The sequence below is a fragment of the Bombus pascuorum genome, chromosome 1 (genome assembly GCF_905332965.1).
Source record: "Bombus pascuorum chromosome 1, iyBomPasc1.1, whole genome shotgun sequence".
Lineage (NCBI taxonomy): Eukaryota > Metazoa > Arthropoda > Insecta > Hymenoptera > Apidae > Bombus > Bombus pascuorum.
In genome coordinates this window covers 5698357-5720826 of record NC_083488.1, presented here as the reverse complement: position 1 = coordinate 5720826, position 22470 = coordinate 5698357, and the positions used below count along the sequence as shown (strand labels likewise).

At 37.2% G+C, this 22470-nt stretch overlaps 1 protein-coding gene and 1 long non-coding RNA gene across 10 annotated transcripts in view; both read left to right on the top strand.

The window, feature by feature from the left end:
* The window catches only part of LOC132913877 (GTPase-activating protein CdGAPr), a 37654-nt gene extending 24306 nt beyond the window's left edge, over positions 1-13348 (top strand). For 6 of the 9 annotated variants that reach the window (XM_060972563.1, XM_060972499.1, XM_060972519.1 and 3 more), the window contains 6 exons: positions 2585-2722; positions 3265-3669; positions 4003-4333; positions 4617-4950; positions 5273-6194; positions 6299-13348. In XM_060972563.1, the coding sequence (XP_060828546.1) occupies positions 2642-2722; positions 3265-3669; positions 4003-4333; positions 4617-4950; positions 5273-6194; positions 6299-8836 (4611 nt within the window). In that variant the 5' untranslated portion in view covers positions 2585-2641 and the 3' untranslated portion in view covers positions 8837-13348. The remainder of the gene's footprint in view (positions 1-2584; positions 2723-3264; positions 3670-4002; positions 4334-4616; positions 4951-5272; positions 6195-6298) is intronic. The other 3 variants (XM_060972546.1, XM_060972554.1, XM_060972571.1) reach the window with 3 other exon arrangements.
* Positions 13349-14258: 910 nt separating this feature from the next.
* LOC132912295 (uncharacterized) lies at positions 14259-21252 on the top strand. Its single transcript, XR_009659170.1, has 3 exons — positions 14259-14930; positions 19600-19671; positions 20733-21252. It is a non-coding gene; the product is annotated as an uncharacterized LOC132912295 (long non-coding RNA).
* The last annotated feature ends 1218 nt before the right edge of the window (positions 21253-22470 follow it).

The following is a 22470-nucleotide window of genomic DNA, read 5'->3' as shown; positions in this document are numbered from 1 at the left end:
CCGCACTGCGATCTCCTTCTCTCTGAAACTGCTTCGTTCAAGTGCACGTACCACCGCGTGCTCCATAAAACGACACAGATACTTATTCCATTCAAGGAAACGAAAGAGAGAGAGAGAAAAAAAAGAAGAAAAAGAAATAACGCAGATCAAACTGTTGCCATAAAAAATCTACATACATTTTGTTCCATATAAAATGTTTCTTTTTTTTTCATTTTTGGTTTTATTTTTTACTTTTGTTTTTTCTTCCTGTTGTTATTCTATTGGACGAGGAGAAAAGAAGATCGAAATATCACCATACAAAAATCTGTATATCTTTTTTCATCTCAACATTCTATTATAATTATTATTCTGTTGGTACGAGATTCTTCTTTTTCTAATTATTTCTCTTTGCTCCTTTCGATCATTCGAACAGAACATCCTGATAAAGGTACCGTTTCTACTTCTTGTTTTTAATTATAAAGAAACAATTTTAACACACACAATTCTACTGTACACGTAATATTCTCATCCATAAGGAGCGTATAAAAATTCCAACTCAAGCAGTTGGCGATTAGCAATTGAATAATTCTATGAGAAATTCCATACTTACAAAGGTAAAGTTACTGAACCGATTTGACGAAATACTTTGAAATTGACAGAGGAATTTTCAAAAGCGTCGTCGGTTTTTGTTATCGAATGGTATTGGTAGGTCGGAACTAGTCGGTGACCAACGAGACGTAAACTCGTCGAACAAACGAAATAATTGATAGCGCTCTTATAATTGAAAGCCTACTCTACCACTTCTCTCAGCGGTTAAAGAGGAAGTCCCTTGTACCCTTCGTTGAAAATCTTGGCTCGACTTCCGATTTTTTCTCACGTTTCGAAAGCTTTATATAACATAATTTACCTGGAGCAAGTGCCGCGCTTAATATCTATCTTCTTAAATCTCATCGATCTTATCGGAACATTTTAACATTTATTTCATTTAATATGGTATCTCTAAAAATGTTGGAATTTCTAGTATTTAAGATGTAATTCGATGTAGTAATTAGATTATACTGCCAGTAGATAGTGGTTTCATGGAAATGAAACATTCCTTGAGAGCAGGAGTATCTGCTTATTCGATCTTAAAATTGCTTGAAAGTTTCCTGTAATTAAGCATCCCGTCGATCAGACAAGTTTCTGATCTGTTCTCCGGGCAAATTCTATGTAATTCTGAAAGCGTTAATTGCAACTAACACGTCCGTAATCGCGTTGTTAAAGAGTCACGTAAATCAAACTACATATTCGTAAGCTGTGCGTAACAGCGATTCGAAAAGTTGCGCGTGTAAGCTTTTCAAGATTGAATATTTAAAAGTGAATTTTTTTAATGAAATCTGAACATTCAAGGACCTAACAAGCCGAAAATTTGTTCAATCGATAAATTGGAAAATTCGTAAGTTAAACGGTCGTAAGATTTGGAACTTGGTAAATTAACGATTTATCTCGTAGTTGGTAATATGGAAAATTTACACGGTCTAACCATATTGGGGAAAGCTTGTTCGTTAGCTCGTAAATAAGTGAGTTTTCCATTTACGAGGGCACCGTGTACCGCGTTTGGGTTATCGATTGGGATGGTAAAATTTGGCACCTACTTAGGACACACCCGGAACGATGATTTAATAAAACGATACCATTACCGAGCCATTAAACCTGATATTTACCAAAGAATTTGGCCTACCCATGGGACAAAATTTGAACCAAATCGGTGAACCGATGTCGTGTTCTCCCCTCGTTAGTTATCTTCTCGACACACGATGATTCATCTTTAACCGTCTTCCTTCAATTGCCTTCACAGACTGCCTCCATATTCTGCTAACGTTGAACGCAATGCAGCGAAACTCGTTTAAACCGTTCGTACTTACATAATAAGTTTATTCGAATAACTTGGTGTCACGGTTCTCATTTCTCAGTAGCAACGGCATATTATTTTTGACATTGCGCTAAGAAAATATTTTGCCGCCGTTTCTTTGGCACAAATCTTGCCTTTGTGTAATTTTAGAAAATTTTCTCTCTCTCTGTCTGTCTGTTTCTCTCTCTTTTTCTTTCGTAATATAAATTAGGTTAAATATATAATAGAGTTATTTACGTCGTGCAGCGTAGTGATTTGTCAGTAAATAATACGTATTTTTTGTGAAATGAATTCCAATAACACTTTATTTTAAACTACTTTTTATGTACGTACAGTGGTCGATGAAAATATCTGAAAATTTGTAGAAACATTTTTTGAATACATCACGTGCGTAGTTTCGTACAACTCTCGTGATGTATTATATACAAAAAAAGGTTTACGCTAGTTGCTCGTACATTTTCGTGGGTCGCTGTACAAACGTTAAGTGTAATATACGTTAACGCATTGAGACGTAGGATTTTACAGAATTTTTGTAGAAATTTCCTTCTTCGAGATCTTGGCGAAGTTTCAAAAATACCTAGAAAACGTTTGTTTCACAAATTCTGCTTGATTATGATGTTTCATGTTAATTAAATGTTGACCTTCAGTGCGTTAAAAGACACAGTATGATTGCGAGAATCGATAGAAAATCGTAAAAATTTTTATTGAACGCAGGGATTAGGATGTAATCGAACGGACGATTTCAGTACACCAGTCAGTTCTGGCAGCAACATGAGCAGTATAGCACGGTTTCCAAAGTTGGACGAGTGTGCCCACTTTCATTACGAACATGTTGAACTCAGTTCCTTGGAGGTCAGTTACATTCGAATTAACTTTAAGCTATTCAATTCTATCCTCCAATCTTGGCCAAATTTTCATTTAAAAATATTATCTCCTTACCTGTACCTCTAACTAAAACTGTTAATTATTATGTATATTATATATTATCATTCAAGATATAAATATACATTTATATTTTGAATAATTTTTACGCAATGAGTACATTAAAATACCCAAGTGTTTTGTTTATCAATCCTTACGTTTAGTCAACTTTCTTTCAATATTTTAAAGATCCCATTTTTTCTTCACGTTCGATTGACTACGCTTATTCTATAAAATATTCAATGAATCGTTATTTATTGAATATTAAATGTCCCCAATTATTATAATCAGTTATACGTTCTACAAAAGAGATAATGATATTCGTCCGGTATCGATGAAGGGTCAAAAAAGAAAGAAATAAAAAAGAAAGAAAGAAAGAAAAAGAAGAAAAGGCGGATTCAAAAGACACGACACGCGTGTTTTTCAGATCCGTCGTTTAAATAAGACTAAAAAGTTATACGTTGGTTTTGCAGGTTTCGCTTAGCGAAGGTACCAATGATTCCGACAGCTACGCGGTCAGAGTAACATCTGGGGATGCATGCTGGACGCTGCAACGATCTTATGATAATTTTGTTATGTTTGACAAGCAATTGCATCGCTGCATATTTGACAGGAAGTTCTCTTCCTTAACAAAGCTTCCAGATACACGGCCAAAGAACACCTGTGATATACTGAGGGACTATTTGAATAGGTTCTCGCAGTTAAATCACGAAGGCCTAAATTGCGGTCCTGTGTTAAATTGGTTGCAGCTAGATAATAGAGGAAGAAGAATCCTCGTGCCAGAGTCAGATTCATGTCCCATTAATACTCCCGCAGTAGCCGCGGCTTATGCAGTTAGACCTTATGTGGCTCAGGCACCGGATGAAATCTCCTTTCAGGTATTATTTCAACTTCATAAAAAAATTCCAATATATACTATTAAGTAGACAGCGGATCGTTATTCATTTGTGAGAAACTGTTAGGTATAAAAATGCACAGAACGTTAATAGGCAAAAATATATAAAATATCCAAAATAGAGTGGCTGTTGTAATATTTAAGAAATTTGATGAATCACTGGTTAACATCTGATTTAGAAGTGAAAGATGATCGTGACAGAGAGTAATATTAAATTGCATAAATATTGATGATCTAATAATACGTGTTTGAATAACAAAAAGAAAATTATATAACAAGTTGATAAATTTAATGTAAAAATATTGATGATTTTCAGGTTGGAGACATGATTTCTGTAATAGATATGCCTCCTCCAGGGGAAAGTACTTGGTGGCGTGGGAAGCACGGATTTGCAGTCGGTTTTTTCCCAGCCGAATGTGTGGCTGTGATCGGGGATAAAGTACCACGGCATCTGACCGTGTCAACGACAGTTAGATCAAAGTTACCCGTGAAACCGGTGCTTAGAAAGCACGGAAAGCTAATCGCCTTTTTCAGATCGTTCATATTGAATAGACCGTCTAGGAGACGATTAAAGCAGTCAGGAATCCTGAAGGAACGTGTATTTGGTTGTGATTTAGGGGAACATCTTTTAAATTCTGGTCAAGATGGTATATATACACAAATATTTTATATTGAACTTGATATACAATAGTTCATGAATGTAATTTCTATATGCATTTTCAAATTGCTTAAAAAGTTTATGTATATAATCGTGATAGTCAGATCTAATTAAACCGCTAATGAGATATCAAAATATCTTTCATAACGCACAAAGTATATACGTGTATACAAAAGTTTCCTATGACAAGTATTTAAATATTTTCATGAGCCATTGTAAGTCACTAATCGTATACGGTTTAACAATTGTACAATGTACCATGGTGTTTATAGTGCCTACGGTTTTAACATGTTGCGCTGAATTCATCGAGAATCATGGCTTAGTGGACGGTATATATCGTCTAAGCGGCGTGACATCGAACATTCAGAGATTACGAAACGCGTTCGACGAGGATCGTGTTCCTGCATTGCATTCCGATGAAAGTATTTTACAAGATATTCATTCTGTAGCGTCGTTGTTGAAAATGTACTTCAGAGAACTACCGAATCCACTCTGTACATACCAGCTTTATTCTACTTTCGTTAGCGCAGTTCAAGCTAGCACCGACGCGGAAAGATTAAGGCGAATGAGGGATACCGTTAGAAAATTACCACCACCGCATTACAGGTAACACACAGGATAAAGAAGACCTAGCTTTCCCTTTTCCCTTAGTACATGTATTTCAAAAGCGATACAACTCTGTAAATTGTCGGGAAAAGCGAAAAATTATTTTTTGGAAGCTCTGTAAGATAATTACCAATATGAGATATATAATGTTGGTAAAAGAAATAGACTGTAGGAGAAAAATATGATTGTTGTGATTTTTCATGTTCTCCCTCGAAAATTGGATCATTTTCAACTGTAACAATTTTGAAATACACGTGCAACTTGAAATGATAAATAATTCTAACATTATCTTTACAATATAAATATGTATTTTGGATTTCAGAACCTTAGAGTATCTGATGCGTCATTTAGTGAGAGTGGCAGCTCGAGGAGCGGAGACCGGTATGACACCACGTAACGTTGCCATTGTTTGGGCTCCAAACCTTCTAAGATGCAAGGAATTAGAGGTTGGGGGTGTAGCAGCGTTGCAGGGTGTCGGTGTGCAGGCTGTGGTCACAGAGTTTTTAGTCTGTTACGCCGAATTAATTTTCGGAGACGGTCCAGTTGGACGGCCGAAATCGCTAGCTATTACAACACCGGCGAGATTGCTCAGTTTGGAAGAGGCTCGAAATCGAAGCTTGAGGGGCGAGCCTGATTACGTGGAAGTGGGCGCTGGTCCAGCCGGGTTACCATTACATTACCATACGGTCATAGAATTACCGCGAAAGAGAAACGGCTCGAAACGTTCACCCTCATTGAACTGGAGAGCTTTATTCGGGCGAGGTGGCTTGGGTGCCAGAGGAAAAACAAGACAAGTTGGCACGCCACCTCAAACAGAAACGGTGCCAAGTTCCTTAAACTCCTTACGACGGTTAAGACCGGTGAAAAGCGCAGACAGCTTGGACGGTGAGGACAGTTTAGGTCCTCTGCTTGGACCACCACCAGCTAGACCTTGCGGACATAGTCGATCGGTTTCGCATGATTCGTATTTCGATCATTTAGCGGACGCACCGAATACATCGTCGCCGTTGGATCTGTCGGAAATTCAGCTTAATTTCGACTTGGAGGAACGGGAGATGAGAATGTTCTCGGAGGAGGAGAGTGGCGGAGTGGCGTCGGTAGAAGCGTCACCAAGACGTCAGAGGACGGAAGGAACACAAAATACCGCTGCCACCGGTGGATCCAAAAGAAAGAGATCGCGATTAGAGGAAAGACTGCAGTGCGACGTTGAGTTGCGCTTCATTGATAGCCAAAGTCCTGATCAGGTAAATGATATTTTACACGTCTTTATATATTTATATGTTTCTATAATTTTGTAGATATGGTTGTGCTATTGGTGTTGATCGATATATTTAACGCACGTTCACAGGTGATGGTTTCTGCAGATGTTCACAGTATGGATACCCCATCTCCTTTGCCAACACCAGGGTACCTTCCATTATTATCCGAAGCTTCAACCCCACTCACACCCGCCACGCTACATGGAACACCGCATTCTACATCACCTGTACCAGCTAACAGTCCTAGGATAAGTTTTCGAAGTTTCACTTTACCTTTAGAAATCGACGAGGAACAAAGCAACGCGAACAAACTGAACAGAACTAGCGTGTCTTCCGATAAATCATCCGACCCTAGTCATAGGTTATCCGTAAACTTAGAAGGACAGAGTAACGCTAAGTCCTGCGAGAGGATAATGACATACGACAAACATGTAGATTTGTACGATGATAAAGAGTCTTCCAAGGCTCAAAAGACTTCGAAGGAATCGAACCTAGTTGTATCAGACGTAGTCGACCAAGACATGACACCTTGCGACAGGTTAATGTCTCATCCTAGCGAGATAGAATCTAGTAAAGTAACCATGTCTCCGTGTAAAGACGTAGAAAATAGATCGAGCTCCTGTTCCGTTGACGATAATAAATCTCACAGTGACAACAGAGACACGTTGGACGTGAGAAAACACGATGCATCGACCAACAAATCGATCGGTTCGCAGCACGACGATGCCATGGCTGGAAATTCAGACGCACACAGAAACGACTTGCCAGGATTGCCACTATCTAGCGCCACCGATCTAGATTCTCCGATGTCATGCGAGCAGACTATCGAGGACTTGCCCGATTCCGGTTTTGTGATTTGTGATAACTCTGACAAGATATTCACCAACACAGAAACGTCACAGATGATATCGAATACCAACGATTCTGGCGAATGGGTGATAGTCGAGACTACGGGCTCGATCACGACACCGACGAGCGAGTCGAGCAGTTCGAAGGATCCTTTGGAAGGCACCGTGAATAACGCGATCGCGACTGATGCACCGCAACTGAGATCCATGTCGGAGAACGTTTCCAGAACCTCCTTGGATCTTACTATGGGCTCGACAGTAGACACAGACACATCGTGCATTGGTGTCAGTGATTTAACCGAAAGTCCCGTTCTTCCTCAAGAATCTGCCGAGATGACATTTGACGTTGCCGACAACAGAGACCTCGAGGAACACGACGCCACCGCGCAGAGGACTTCTAGAGCTTTCGAGGACCAAACGAGTTTCGGGATGGTCAATTCTGGCAATAATTATTCAAACATCGTTCACTCGCCCATACATGATCAGGATAATGGAAATCAGAAAATTCGCACCGTTAGTATGACGGACATTCGTATGAATCAGAAATCTAGCGAAATGGAGCACGAAGTCACCGCCTGCTATTCGCAACTAGACAACACCGAAGCCTTCAACAGAAACGAGAATCCAGCAAAGAAAGAAGCTGTGGTAGAAGAGAAGACTTTCGAAAGCTCTCAACGCTCTTCGAAAAGCCACTCAGACTTTCAGCAGAAAGAAATTCGACGTTCTTTGCAGCTACATCAGAAGCCACAATTCCAAGCAAGCGACCGCCGTTCGTTCTCTAATCAATCAAAGAAGAGCCAGGATCTGGATCTATCCTTGGCCAATACGGATAATAAACAACGCAGCCAGAGTCAAAAGCCAGAAAAGTGCCAAAGCTTCGAATACGTTTCACCAAAGGAATCAGATCAGAACAGTCAGCAACACAAACAGTTCCCTACACGTACTGAGGACCCTTCTAAATGTAACAACGTAAAGAACAGTCAACTGCAAGAGCACATAGAAGTAGTAATACCATCGGAAAATGCTGCCGAGCCCAGTGAAATAGCCCATCCCCCGGAAGGTGCATCCGAACCAACGTCTTTAAACTCATCTTGTACCTTCTCGAATGCATCTTCTCCAGTGGATGATTCTATCGTTCTTCGAGATACAGCCGCTATACTTCAAGAGTTAGCGTTGCAAAGATTATCTGGAGGCATTGTGGGTGACTTGTCTGTTCCTCCGCGAAGAAGATACGAAACGGAGAATAATAAAGATAGAAGAAGCTTCGATTCTGAGATCGGTAGGGAGATAGTTCGTGAAAGAAAGATGAGGCAGGAACTGGACTCTGCTCGGGGAAAATCGGAAGAGCCACCGGTGAATAATACTCAACATCTGCCGCCATGTTTGAGAGCTCGTCACGCAAGAGCGACACGAGCGTCTCTTAGTAGATCGTTAGACGAGGCAAAGTTTAACAAAATGTCGGAGGAAGCTTCTCTACCTGTGAAACAGGCTACGGAGGACGCACAGCACAGTTCCACACCTAACGTTGGAACAGGATCGTCGAACAGTTCCTCGGCTAACTCCGATAAAACGCATCTAAAGAACCTAGGTGGTTTAGATTTGGGCGATCCCCAGTGCAGAGAAAGGATAGAAAAGTACAAAGAAGAGAGGAGAACGTTCTTAAGGGACAAGTACAGATCGGAGAGTTTTCGAGGGATGTTGTCGAAGACAGAAGACGATGGGGAGCAGGCGCTTTTGGCTAGGCTAAAACAGAGAGCCACTAGACCCTCCCTTCATTGATATTAAAGTAATATTTATGGAAACGTTTTGACAAATTTCCCCCCGCGTTGAATAATTGAATTAATTGCCTCTGCAATCGCGTCATGCGATCAAATATGATGTATTCTAGTGAACTGTTCATTGTAACGATCATTGCGTCTAACCCTTTGCTCTCAACGTTTGTTCGAACATTTTTGATGTGTCCTTTTTATTTGTTTTTTTTTTTTTTTTTTCTAGATTCCTGTGTTAAATATGGATACTATAGGACAAGAGTATGATAAGCTAAATTTTTTTTTTACAGAGAAACAGGTTTTAAGATCAAATACGTTGTTAATCAATCTCACATTGTAGGAATTGTGTTTTCATTTGTTTTGAAGTTTTTCAGTCAATAGTTCTTAAAATTAAACAAAAATAATACTCCTTATAATATTGAGATATTATGCGAATATCGAAAATATTGAAATATCGCTTGTCTTAAAAATTACGCCTCTTAGAAGCCATCTGATCGACTCTATCTTTTAAACAACAGCAAACACCAAGATAAATTTAAGAAATGGCTTCTGCAGAACCATTGTTTTCTGCTCTTTCTTCATTTATGAAATTAATCAATATGACTTCTGAACGACTCGATCATACTTATGCTGAAGGATTCAGCTGTTATTAAAAGACTCATTTTTGGACCTAACAGGCTTTCAGGCTGTTTCTATTTTTAATTGTCTCATTGTAAAATCCTCCTATTTAAGCATGAAGTAATACCAAAATTAGCAAAGATGAGAGATGTGCTTATCATTGATTTCTCCTGATTTCCATACGAGAACGAGTATTTAATTTTAGTTTGAATAATTATTCTATACGAGAGGAAGCGAATCTCAGTATTTTATGATATGTTTATCGTAGGTGATAGGAAATCGACTAAATTGTAATTTTAAATCGAAAAATCGATGGTCCAATTTCAATGAACGTATGTACGATCAAGTTTTGAATGCTAAATACGTGTAGCAACACGCAGCGGAGATCATTGGACGTTCTGCCATGTTTTCTTTTCCTTTTTTAAAGTATTATCGTATACGTTTAATTAGTAATATAGAATTTTGTTTAAGAGGCGCTGTATTTATGTTCTTCTGCGCCCTAGATTAGTCGAGTGTGAAGGGTTAAAGGCGTGGAATTTAACGAAGTCGATTAAACATGAGTGATAGAACGAAAAAAAGGAGACGGTCTGACGATTGACACTTTTAAAAAATGAAAACAACGGGGAACGTTCGTCTCTTTTCTTTTTTTTTTTTTTTAAATCGCTGTTGTTAACAGAACAGTTCGATGATATATGAATGTAACTTGTATCTTTTAATTTATTATTATAATCGATACTATATATACATATATATTATTAGAATTATTTCTGTTATTGTTAATCGTCGTGTAAGAAATCATTTCTCCCATTATTGTTATCGCTCCCAAAGATGTCCCATTTATTAAAGCTTTTCGCGCTGTTCTGTTAATCGACCCTTTTAATTTAAAGCGATATGTACCAGAGTGTGTTGGGTTCGTGGACTGATTTGTTGTCGACCCTTTGCACGCGAAACTGCATTTTTTACGCGGGTTAAGCAAAAATGTAACTATGTAAGCTTGTTTGACAAATTTTACGCAAAGTTAAGTTTCCACGTACGAATTTATATGTATAAATATTCTCTTTGTGATGGTTGAGCTAAAAGAAAAAGAGTTTTCGAATGACTGAGCGTCCGTAACGCATAGTGCTTTAACGAGATACTGTTCTCTCGTATTTTAATGTCATACCCTTCGTTCGACAGTAACAATAAAAAGGGGAAAATTAAAAATAAAAAAGAAAAAAAATAAAAGAAAGAACAAACGTAAGAAAGAGAGAAAGAGGCGCGAAATGACCAAATTGACAAATTCTATTATAGAGAATAGCGGAAATATTCGTTCTCATCTAAATTCGAATTACGAGTGCAAAGGGATTAATGTTCTTCAGTGGAATCTCGTGTCTTCGTATCGATCGATGTAATTGAGTTACAAGATATGTTAATCAATACGCTTCCCTTTTTTTATAAATTTTGTTGTTGCTCGCTGATCCGTGTATTTTTATACGAGATGCGAAGCGTGCCGTGCTTTAATCATAGCAAGATGGAAGCTTGTTCGTTCGATAATTGTTCCAGATGTGTGCGTTAATTGTCCGAGCAATCTGTCGCTTCTTACTTTTTTCTCTTTGTTTTTGAATTTGAATTATTCTGTTTGAATTTTTCTTCTGTAAGGATATTGTTAATTCTTTTATTTTACTATCATTTTTAATTTTTTTCTTTTTTTGAAGTTTTACACATTCGTCTCCACGCCAATCGCTTGTCAGATGTCACAGAAAGATTGCACGTAGCTAGAGATCTTTAAATATGTTAGACTTTATTAGCGATATATCGATGTCGAAAGAAATTAGAATACTCGTTGATATTCGTGTTCAATTTTACGTTAGAAGCTCTGGTACATTTGATGAATTTGTTGTTTGTACTTTACCGGAGAAGAACAATTTTTCTTTTATATACATATATATATACAAACAATTAAAGAACTATCGTATTAAATTAAGTATTCGATATACGCGTTCATATATTTTCTCTCTTTTTTGTCGTGGACTGGTCCATGGCTTCTATATAGCACTTCCTTTGTATATGCTTTATTATTATTATTAATATTATTATTATTTAGTCGACATGTAATATATTAATTTATAAATTCTTTAGTTCGATCGTCGATGTAAAGAAGAGACTAGCTTGAAGTGAAGACTACTGCAGGACCGACTGTTTCGTTAAAGATAAACAATTTTATTTCACGATTACCATAGGATATTATATAATTCGTTTATCGATAGAGAGTTTCAACGAGAATAATTTTTTTATATTTATTTTTTTCCGTTTTTCTTTCGTACTATAATTTTTACATTTTCAAGGAATTATCGTTCCAGCGTAAACGACGATCTTCTTCTATTACGAATTATTCAGAATCTCAATGCCCGCATTTATCTTCGATCAGCGATTTTTATCTACTTATTACTGCTATAATTTACTCGTGAGTTTACTATTTACCAAGATCTATCAATAAGCTGGAGAATATTCGTTCTATAGACCGGAAGAGTAAATGTGCGAGGATTGTTTGATCTTTCTATTCCCCCCCCCCCCCCCCGAACCCACGATCTCGGTTCTCTCTTCTCCCAGCAACGAGAATAACCGAAACACCGGAAGAATCATCTTCTGTGACAGCATTTATATTTCATCCGGCATCGCCATCGCGAACCAATGAATTAGTACCAAGTCTGTAGACCGTCATTTTAACACTATACATTTCGATCTCTGCCCGAATCAAACCACTTAACATACGTAGCTCAGAGAATTATCCTGTTCTCAATTTGTGATCCTGAAGATGCTCAAAACGAGAGAAGAAAGAAAGAAAAAAAAAAAGAGCCGCTGGCAAAGTTTGCGTACGAATAACAATGAAACCTTTTTTAATCTAATTAATGTTAACATTGCTGGTGTGCGTGTTCCAGGATAGTCCCGATATTTTGCGTATTTTTTTATGCTACGATGATACAACAAGTAGTATGAAAATGGTTTTTCGCAAACCAAATTGCAAACCAAGCGACGACCAAGCACACATACTTTTACTCGAAGCCTTCGAGATACTTAAACCATATTAGTTACAATTTGTATTCGAATGTTTATGAAAAAAAAAAAGAAAAAAAGAAAAACAAGAGAAAAAGGAAGGAAGAAAGATTAATACTTTATAAGGAGGAAATTTAATAACTTCCGAGAGGACAAAGGATTTTCTTTTTTTGATAGATGTTACGATAATAACGGCTATGACAAGAGTGAAAGGAAATTATCGACGAGAGAATGTTGCGTCGATAGGATGCGTTTGAGGGACGAGTCTCGGAATTATTCGAACAATAAAAAGTTAGCGATCGAGTAGCGGTGATAATAGTCGAAACAGTTGATTATATTCCTCGTCGAATCACTCTTTTTTGCTAGCATTTCTCCTGTTCGATGTACACGCGACTCGCGTGATCAAACTTGTTAAAGCGTTCACGAACTATTAAAAAAAGAAAAAAAAAAGCTATACGAAGTATAAACGTTTCTATAGTGCGTGTCGAAAAAGACTGTAACAATTTGCATTTACAAGAAATTGCAGATTGTTCCAGTAGTATCGTTCGTTATAATTTTCCATTGTGTTTCTCATTGAATCTAGATGAATTTGTAAACGAGCATTGATCATTCGGAGGGCTGTACCAATTTCGATTTTTCAACTTTTCAATTTTTGTATATTTACGATACTTTAGTTTATTAACAGTTGATTACTTGAAAATGCAGCATTACCATTTGATCATTTATTGAAGATAAATATTAACGGATAATTGTCAATAATTACTAGAACATCGGATGGTCAATGCTTGATCCTCTCTGTTTTATCGGTAATCGTTATTTATTGGTTTTAGTTTTAATTGATTTAAAAAAAAAAGGAAAAAAAAAGAAGAAATGGAAAGAGTCGTGAGCTCGTAAAATCCGTAAATGATATGCATGCACAAGTAGCTTGTCCCAATGATGAAAATAAGACGAAAATTGTTTAGAGATATATTTAAAAAAAAAAGTGAAATATTTAAAGCGAACTTTAATAGCTGCTTCCCTGGGTACCAAATATAATAGGAAAGGCCTAGTTAGCGATATTTAAAATAATGCCTAAAGTAAATGAAAAAAAAGGAGAATGATAAGCTCGAGAATACAACTATTTACGAGTATACTTCTGCACAATATAATGCGCAATAATGATACATCCGTAGGGTGTATATTTTTAATAATTTGAGATTTTCGCGGTTATACAGGATATAATAGTTATTATAGTAGTAGGATTCTGAGAATGAAAGAGAGAAAAAGATACACGCGCCTACTAGAAATTTAATATTTCCTGTGAGAAACGACGCAAAAGACTAATCCCTCGTAGTCGCAAGAGAAGGAAATAAGGGCTAACAGCAATCTTGTTTTTGAGCGTCGAAGACCCACCGTTCGTTAACCTTGAAAACCATTTTTGTTCCCTCTCACCCTATCCTTCTTCTCTATTTCCCTTCGATTTCTTCTTCTTTCACAACTTTTTAGTTAGTATTCTTGTCGTACGACTGTTCTGTTATTAAACGATACTACTGTTTTTGCCTACTACAATTATAATTATAATATATGGAAAATTATATGTAAACAAATATAAATACTATAAATATTGGAGAAATCACGTCGCTCGTATAATTTCACCTGTCTCTAATACTTCCCCTCGATATAAAAATCTAGTTTTTCACTTTATTTTGTTATTTGATTAGCAAAAAAGATCAAAGCGTATCATGAAAGTATTCTATTTACAAAAATACTTCGTCTTTTTAAACATCACTTTACTGCTTCTTAACTGCTTTGTAATATTCTATCGTACGTAGCTATGGTGATTGTAAAGTATAAAATCATTGGAATTGAATTTATACGTAATTCTACAATTAAAATTCATCTTGTCAAAGATAAACAACCGTTTAGACATTTCTAAACGGTAGCGGTATCTATATACATTAAATTGAATTAATTAACGCGGATTTATGTAGATGGCAGGACGATTGCGCCGATTGTTGACCACTATCAAAAATCGCGCCAAATTAGTGAACTCGTGATCTCCCATTCCGCCGACTGTTCTTCGTGATCCACTTTAAACTTACAAGAGTTCTTTAGTCTTTAGTTCTTTATCGTATCCTTCTCGGTCGATTCTCGAATCTATTGAACGTCTACCCGATATTCGACTCGTGATACTAGCAGTGTAGTGTATCCGTCAATTTAATAAAGCATATCCCCGTAGCACATCTTGTCACATTGTCATCGTCGAATAAACTCCTTTTCGAAGCGGTCTAACCTCTTAAAACGGTAAAGAACCTTTGGTCTTTACTTCTTTAAACGCGGTGATAGAGTGGTTGAAAGGTGAGGAGGCACTCGAGCGGTGCCGGAAGAGACGCGAGGACGTACTGAAGGGGTTGGCTGGGCTGCCTTTATGCCGTAACAACGAGGGCCCACTTCATAGGGCAGGAAGCACAAAGGTGAGGACGACTCCGTGACTATCGCTGAATCTTCCATGGTAATTATTTTTAAACACGTCCTGGAGATACGAATCTTTAGTGGCTCTAGCACCGAACGGCCGAGTAAACTTCTCGCATCTCCGTTGCCTAACTAAATAACCGGACTAATTAGACCGTAGCCATGCTTTCCAGCACGTTGTCGTCTGTATCACGTTGATAATTATTTTTTCCTTCCTCTCTTCCAGACGAGAACTTACCCGTGCCACTCTGTCCACTCGCGTTTCCTGTCCGCACGTATGTATCGTTAAAAGTCTGTTACAATAATTAATTATGACAAATAAATCGATAATTAAAGGATTCGGTATGAAAGTGATTCTTGCTAAGTTTTCTTACTTTTTTCTGGATCCATTTTAATCGTTGGACAAGTGAGATTGATGAGAGAGTAGAACTGGTAGCGTAAGGAACGATTTTAAGATTTGATTACGATATCTGCGATCCTCCATCTTTATTTATATCGTAAACAAAGCATTTGATTATTATTATTATTATTTTTTTTTTTTTTTGTAATATAGTAGAACTCTGTTTACATAATGTTGTTGCGGTATAAATATATATTTTACATTTTATATAACTGAAATTCATATATATAGGAGCTCACTTACCGACTCAACTGGTATAGCAGTTCACTTAACCTAATATTAACCAATTCTTAGTATAAACTAATATACTAATATACTAATATACTAAGAGGTTCTTAGTATAAACCGTTCAATTGCAATGAATAAAATCTTTATTTCGCTTCTACATATATTTTTATATTGATAACCATTTTTTTAAGGTCATAGCATATTATTTGCAATTGAAAACTTTGATGAAAATACCCCTTAGTTACTAAACTTGTCTTTAAAATATAAATTTTATGTTCGTTTTCATTCTTAATTTATATTAATTTATATTTATATTCTTAAAGAATATAAATATTGCGTTCACCTTTATTTCTATTTTATTGAAAATGTTTTATTTTTCCTCCCACCAAGATCACTTTAAGATCAATATCTTATTATTCAAAAAACGTGCTTTAGCGAAATATCAGTAATATACAATTTTTCACCCCTCTCTGTGCTGTTTCTTTCACTCTCCTCGAATCTTTCGTTTCCTTTTTATTCATCTCTTCTTCGTCAGTCGTCGCGAAGCTTTCCCCGTTCTGTTACTGGCTCTCCCCAGCAGCACGCTTTTATAGTGTAGCAAATCGAATCAGAACGCCCCCGCAGGGTCGTCAACAATATTATTTGTTAGCGGAAGTGCCGTAGTAACTGGAGGTTGAAATGAGGCCAGATTGGCCAGGGTGATCAAGTTAAACGGCACGTGGACAGTAATGCTGTTCCCTGCACCACGAATATCCTCTCGTCGATCCTGATCCTTCCTCCGGCTCTCCAGATTTCAACAGATATTATGCTGTGGGTATTTTCATTCTTTTTTTTCTCCTGTAAAGTTATTCTACTTGGATAAATATCTTTTTAATACTGAGCTGTTAGAATTTTATTAATCAACTATTTAATTAAAATAAAAGTGAAATATATCGTTCGTTAGTTTAACGGTAGAGAATTAATTGATTTATGCCAACAGATCTCGAAGTTCATGATTCCAAGGACATGGAATTTGTAATAGATCATGCAGAGATCGAGGACCAGAAAATACAAAATCCCATAGTTGTAAAAATCGTCACAAGTCATCTAAAAGTCGAAGAATCTCAAGATCTATTCATGTAACATAGTTTGTAACATAATTTATGTACAAAAATGATCTTTACTTTTATACACATATGAATTAACTCTGTGCGTTTATATCTATTGAGACCAATTGCTTATCGTATCGTATATTTACCTTTAATGTAGACATTAAAATATCTAAACAAAAATATTGATCGATAGCTGTAATTACGATTACAACTACTTTAGATCTCGAGAATGGTGATGCAACCAGGAAACAAGGAGCAGACAATGGTATAACGCTTGATCAGAAGTGAAATGTCAAGGTAAAGAGCAGTAAAGAGGCTCAAGCGTGTTCGATGAACAGCACGCAACCGTTAGCCTAACAAGCTGTCAAGACGTCGCCGCGTGTCAATCCAACGGTCTCTACGCACCCTTCGAATAAATCTACTGGGAGTCTGTTTCCACCCCCTTTCTCGACGCCGCACCAACCAGAACTACTGTTGTCTCTCAACCACCGCTTGCAAACTTTTAGCCCTGTGAATGATTTAACTTCATAGATCGCGTTCCTCTCGTATCCAGTCTTGCATATTCCTTATCTTCCAAAGATAATATTTCTAGCAATGATATTTATAATATTATTTATATCATTCGTTAACATATCGATGAATAGCGATATATTATTTCATCTTCTTGTAGATAAATTAAGCTCAAGCAAGTCAATTATCGGTAGACTGTACATTTTTATACATTCAGATGAAATTTAATAGCGCAAAAGTGTACGGAATGCGTACAATGTGCAGAAATGTATAGAATACCCAAAGTAGAGTACCGATTATAATTTTTATTAGGTAGGTCTCAATTTTCTCTAGTTGTGCACATAAAAACGTAAATTTGTGTAAAAATCTGAGGTGTAATAACCGATAGAAAGCATACTATTTTGTCTCCTTCTTAATTTCAAAACTTTGCAATTTACTGCTGTAGGATCTTAACAAAATTATTAGCTACGAGCGTGTTGGAATTCAATGTTTTATTGAATTATTATGGCTGTATTTAATCAGGGACATTTGATCGAATCTCTGAGCATCTCTCAATAATATGGTCGCTTATAAACTCTTATTGATCCTGCATGGAAACTTTCGTAGATCTTATCTACTAGCTAACGTAATTTGATTTCCTCGAATTAGTACGTGCGTGTGGGGTGCCTTGTACGTACGATAATCTTCTCCCCTTTGATCTACCTATGACGTACTGTTTCAGATTATACACTTTGTAATCTGTAATGTACTCAATCTAGTGTACGATGTAATGTAAATTTGTCGATCACATTTAGCGGTATAAAATCACTGAACTTTTTAGACTTCTCCTGTAATTTTTTAAGAATATTGCCGTATTCTTTATAAAAGCTATTTATGTGATGATTATTTCACGTAATATCGTAGATATTAAAATATTGTGAAACGAATGTTAATCGTTATATGAATTGAATTATTATATATCTTCCAAATCAATGTTCTTTTCATATAAACCGATTGATACATTTTCATAGAGAATATTAACGAGCGACACCGATTATTATTATTATTATTATTAGATAAAGATAAATGATCTTTAGCTGATCTTAACGCATCCATTGAACAATATAAGCACCTCTTATCTCTTCTTTCCGGTTTCCTGTAATTCTTCTAAAAATATTCCCTTTCATATGATGTACAAGTACTTTTTCAGATTTTTAGAATAATAGATCAAGATCAGAGACCCTGTATATGCTTTCTTAGAATCTAGAGAAAATTATAGACCGCTGTTACGAATGCAATTATCAGGTAGTCGACTTTTGGATGGCGCGTAACACGTTTTGTAATTCAGTTCGGCGAAATTGTGCGATTTTCTCATCAGCATCTCGACCGCGTGAAATCAGATTAGCGATAAACGAACTCACTTCGTTACATCGTTACACGTTGCGATATCAATTTGTAACATGGAAGACCCGTTACAGTATGAATAATAATAATCGAAGTTTAGAGTTTAGCACCTGTCATTGGTACAATATTTCGAAAATGTTTTTGCGTGTTAAGTCTCAAACTTGTTAGAATGTTACGTTAAATCCGTTCGCTGCAAATTCTATTTTTCCAAATAGAAAAATTAATTTATGAACGAATAGGTATATAACACAATAATTCACAGGTAATTAGAATACTAATCGCGTAGAACTCATTAAGAACTCATATTCAACAGTACTAGGTACCGAGATATGTACATATTTCATTTTACAGACACGTAAACGTCTCAATTTTCCATAGATCATAGTTTTTCCAAAATCACGTCTACATTTTCTCTAATCTTTCAATAATTCCATAGCTCCTAGATATACAAATTCCTATGACGATAAAGTCTCCCTACTAAGTACACTCTTCTCAGATCTCAGTACCTAAGATATTAAGTACATACATACATCTGCAGGATAAAGTCATTCAGACATCATCCATCTCAAGCGTCAAGCAATGTATTATGTAGACTTGATGAGTTGGCTCTCAAATGAAACGTGGGCATTGATTTATTATTTCTAATAGATTCAACACTGTCATAAAAACAGCCAAGCGTGTTGAAGAAAAATGTACAGATATCATACAACACCGATGATGTGCAAGAGTATTCTTCTTATTCCAGTGCTGTCTCATATGTTAACTTGTACTATATCACTAGTGAAAGCGATACCGAAGTTGTAAAATTGGTTTCCGATTGAAATGTACAATTTTCAATAACCTCGGTCCATATAGGTATATATAATCTATAGGTATATTTGATTATTTTTTTACGTACTCATCAATACTTTAGTTCATAAAAAAATGCACCCACCGTACCCGTAGTTTTTCTTTACTGTTGTATACTTCACTATATAATCCCCTCCATCAAGTATACCATCTCTACACAGTACACGTTAAGATTAACATTAAGGTTGACTTGATTATTATCCGTTTTAGATGAACAAGGAGTGACACACACTTGGAAAGAAAGAAAGACAAAGAAGAAGAGACGGTGAAAGACACAGCCAGGTAGCTGTCTATTCGAAGCCACCCTCGCGCTTTACAGACTGCAGTATCCTGTGCTGCGCATATCGGTACCGAACCCCTATGACGGAAAATAATGAAAGTAATGGGAACCCGCCCACTGCATTTAGTCCGCGCAGCTACCAACCCCCATTCATCCCCTCGCTGCCTCTCTCGTCGTTCCTCTGCCCACCCTGTCCGCATCACCGGGGGTTCTCTGTACTTGCCGCCTTGTTCATTCTCATCCATCCTAGCCTTGCTCCATTGGCTATTGTACCTGCCATTTCATTGTCCTTTATTTCATTATTTTCGCCGCATTCCTGTCTCCCTTTTGCCCGGCAAGGGGTGCGAATTTTCCCCGTTTATTTACGGTGCCGTAATAACAGACGTCTTAACGGAATTTAAACGTCATAAATGGCCTGCCATGATCTCATTAGTTTACGAGATAGTTGCTTTCTCTCCCCACCTTTTCTCTTCTGCTTGTTGCCTGTGTGGTTCCGTTGCTCGGCGTACGACAAAGCTTATTCGAGAGCCAGCAATATCGCGAACCTGAGATCTGCCGTTTCGACATCAAAGAAAATATTTTGTAATATAGCATATGCGTGCGCACGGTTCAAGGTTGAATGCGAATGTTTAAAGTAGACAAAGCCGAAAGAGTGCGTCGAAATGAAACTGATGTTGGTACACGATTTTGTGAAGATTTGATCGTTGCTGAAGCTTATTTTAAGCTCTTGATCGGTTAGAATAATATTGGTAGGATATTTATGATATGCAAAAATTTTCTTCACTCGTTATATATACACATTGTGACAAGTATTTAAATATTTCACATACTTTTTGCGTATTTTGGGTATAATATGTATTTTTGCATCTTTAAATTTTCCATAAACGCAAAATAATCTACAATCTAGTAGTAATCTTTATGAATGTGTTTCTATCTGATATCGTGCAGTATGTTCAGAAGAATTGGTACTTCATGTCCTAGGCAAGATTTTAAAGAATTGTTTACTAACTGTTTGTTACATCACACGTGTAAAATTCATTAATCATTCTTTAATATTTTTCAGACATTTCTTGTGATAGAACACGTGTCTGTATTCTTCATACCTTGAACGAGGGTGTATGTCAAGAGAAGGTGTGATGAAAGGTTTTGACGCTTGACCCTTGCTGAACGTGTCGATGAAGCGGCGAAGGAAAGGAATGAGAAATAACGTTATCGGTAAAAGTATTTTCTCTTACCTAATATTTCTCGCCGTACAAATATCATATTTGTAAGAGAGACCCAAGTTATATACTGATACGATATCAATGGTATTAGGTGAGTCTCCCCTTCTATATAACAATTTCATCCGAGAATTTTCTTCCTTTTCGATACAGATGCAATCACCCTATAAAACCTACCTAAACATTTCTCGCCTCCGTTTCACATCTCTAAAATGCCACTTACCTATCGAATTCCAAGCAAGTACGCTTTAATTGTATCAAAGGAGCAAACTTTCTCCTCGAATTATCGGCTTATTTAACCAACCAGCCTACGATACTGTGCAAAGGTCTTGGACGATCATTCAACAGCGACTAAACGAAGCAAAACGAAAAGAACCGACAGAACGGAATAAATTTTCCAAAAAAAAAAAGAAAAGAAAAAGAAAAATTCATACAGCGAATAACAAAATTTTCAGAATCATAATCCACGAAAATATATACCAAGAAGTAATCCAACATTCCCAAAAGAGCGATCTCCAGCAAAACATCGTCTTCCATCGTCCACATACAAACAATCAACGGAATATCGTTGCACAAGTGTTTTTTCCGTTACAAAACACCATGATCCATCGTAGATCCGTATTTGAGAATATGCAGCGTGATTTAGCCTGGGTAATATGATTATAGGTCTCTGTCTCTCTCGCATCCTCTGGTTCCTCCGTGTCTCTGCCTCTCTCACCTCTCTTCTCACCCCTCTGCTTGGCAATGTGTGTGCGTGCGCGTCTGTTGGACCGTCCTTTTCATCCACCCCCACGAATCTCCGGCGCCGCAAGGGGATGAGAACGCCGACACCTCCACCCTCTCTCTATACACGCTCCTGAATCCAGAGAGAGAGAGAGAGAGAGAAAGAGAGTGAGAGAGCAACTCTGCTCGCTCTGGCTCTGATCCCTCGCAATTACTTCCCATTATCTGGGTATTAGGATTCACCCCAACTGGGAGCAGCACGACGTGTTCCGCAGACTCCGCCTATGCCTTCGTGCTCAGCCGGAAACGCTCCGGGACTGTCAGCTCGCGATATCCCCCTTTTCTTTCTTTCTAGACACGATCGCGACCTCTAACGTTCGGCAACAGGTAGCAAAAGACGGTCGTGGCAAAGTCCTTGTCCTTGGCATTTGTCCCTCGTCCATTTCGACATCGATCTCCTGGATCTACTGGATTTATACGTCTGCCGCACAGTGTTCCGAGAATCTGGAAATTTTTCCTTTCCTTTTGTTTTTCATTACTTATTCTTTCGCAGGATTTCGCTATTAGACTTTCTAGGATCGATGATCTACGTATCCTCCGCGAAGGGATGTCATGTCGCGATTAAGTGGATAATTTTTAATCTTCCTTTAGGTTTTTGGTTCATTGGTTTTCGGAGTTTGTAGTTTCAAGATCTCTAAGTTCGGTGGTTTGCCGATGAAGAATCTTTTCAGCTTCTGAAAATTTGTTCATCTCTTCTTTTAATTTTTCTTCTTTTTCTTCTTGTTTTATCTTTTCTTCTTCTTCTCCTTTTCATTATTTGTGCGGAAGGTTTTGGCTTTGAGATTTCTAGGACCGGTA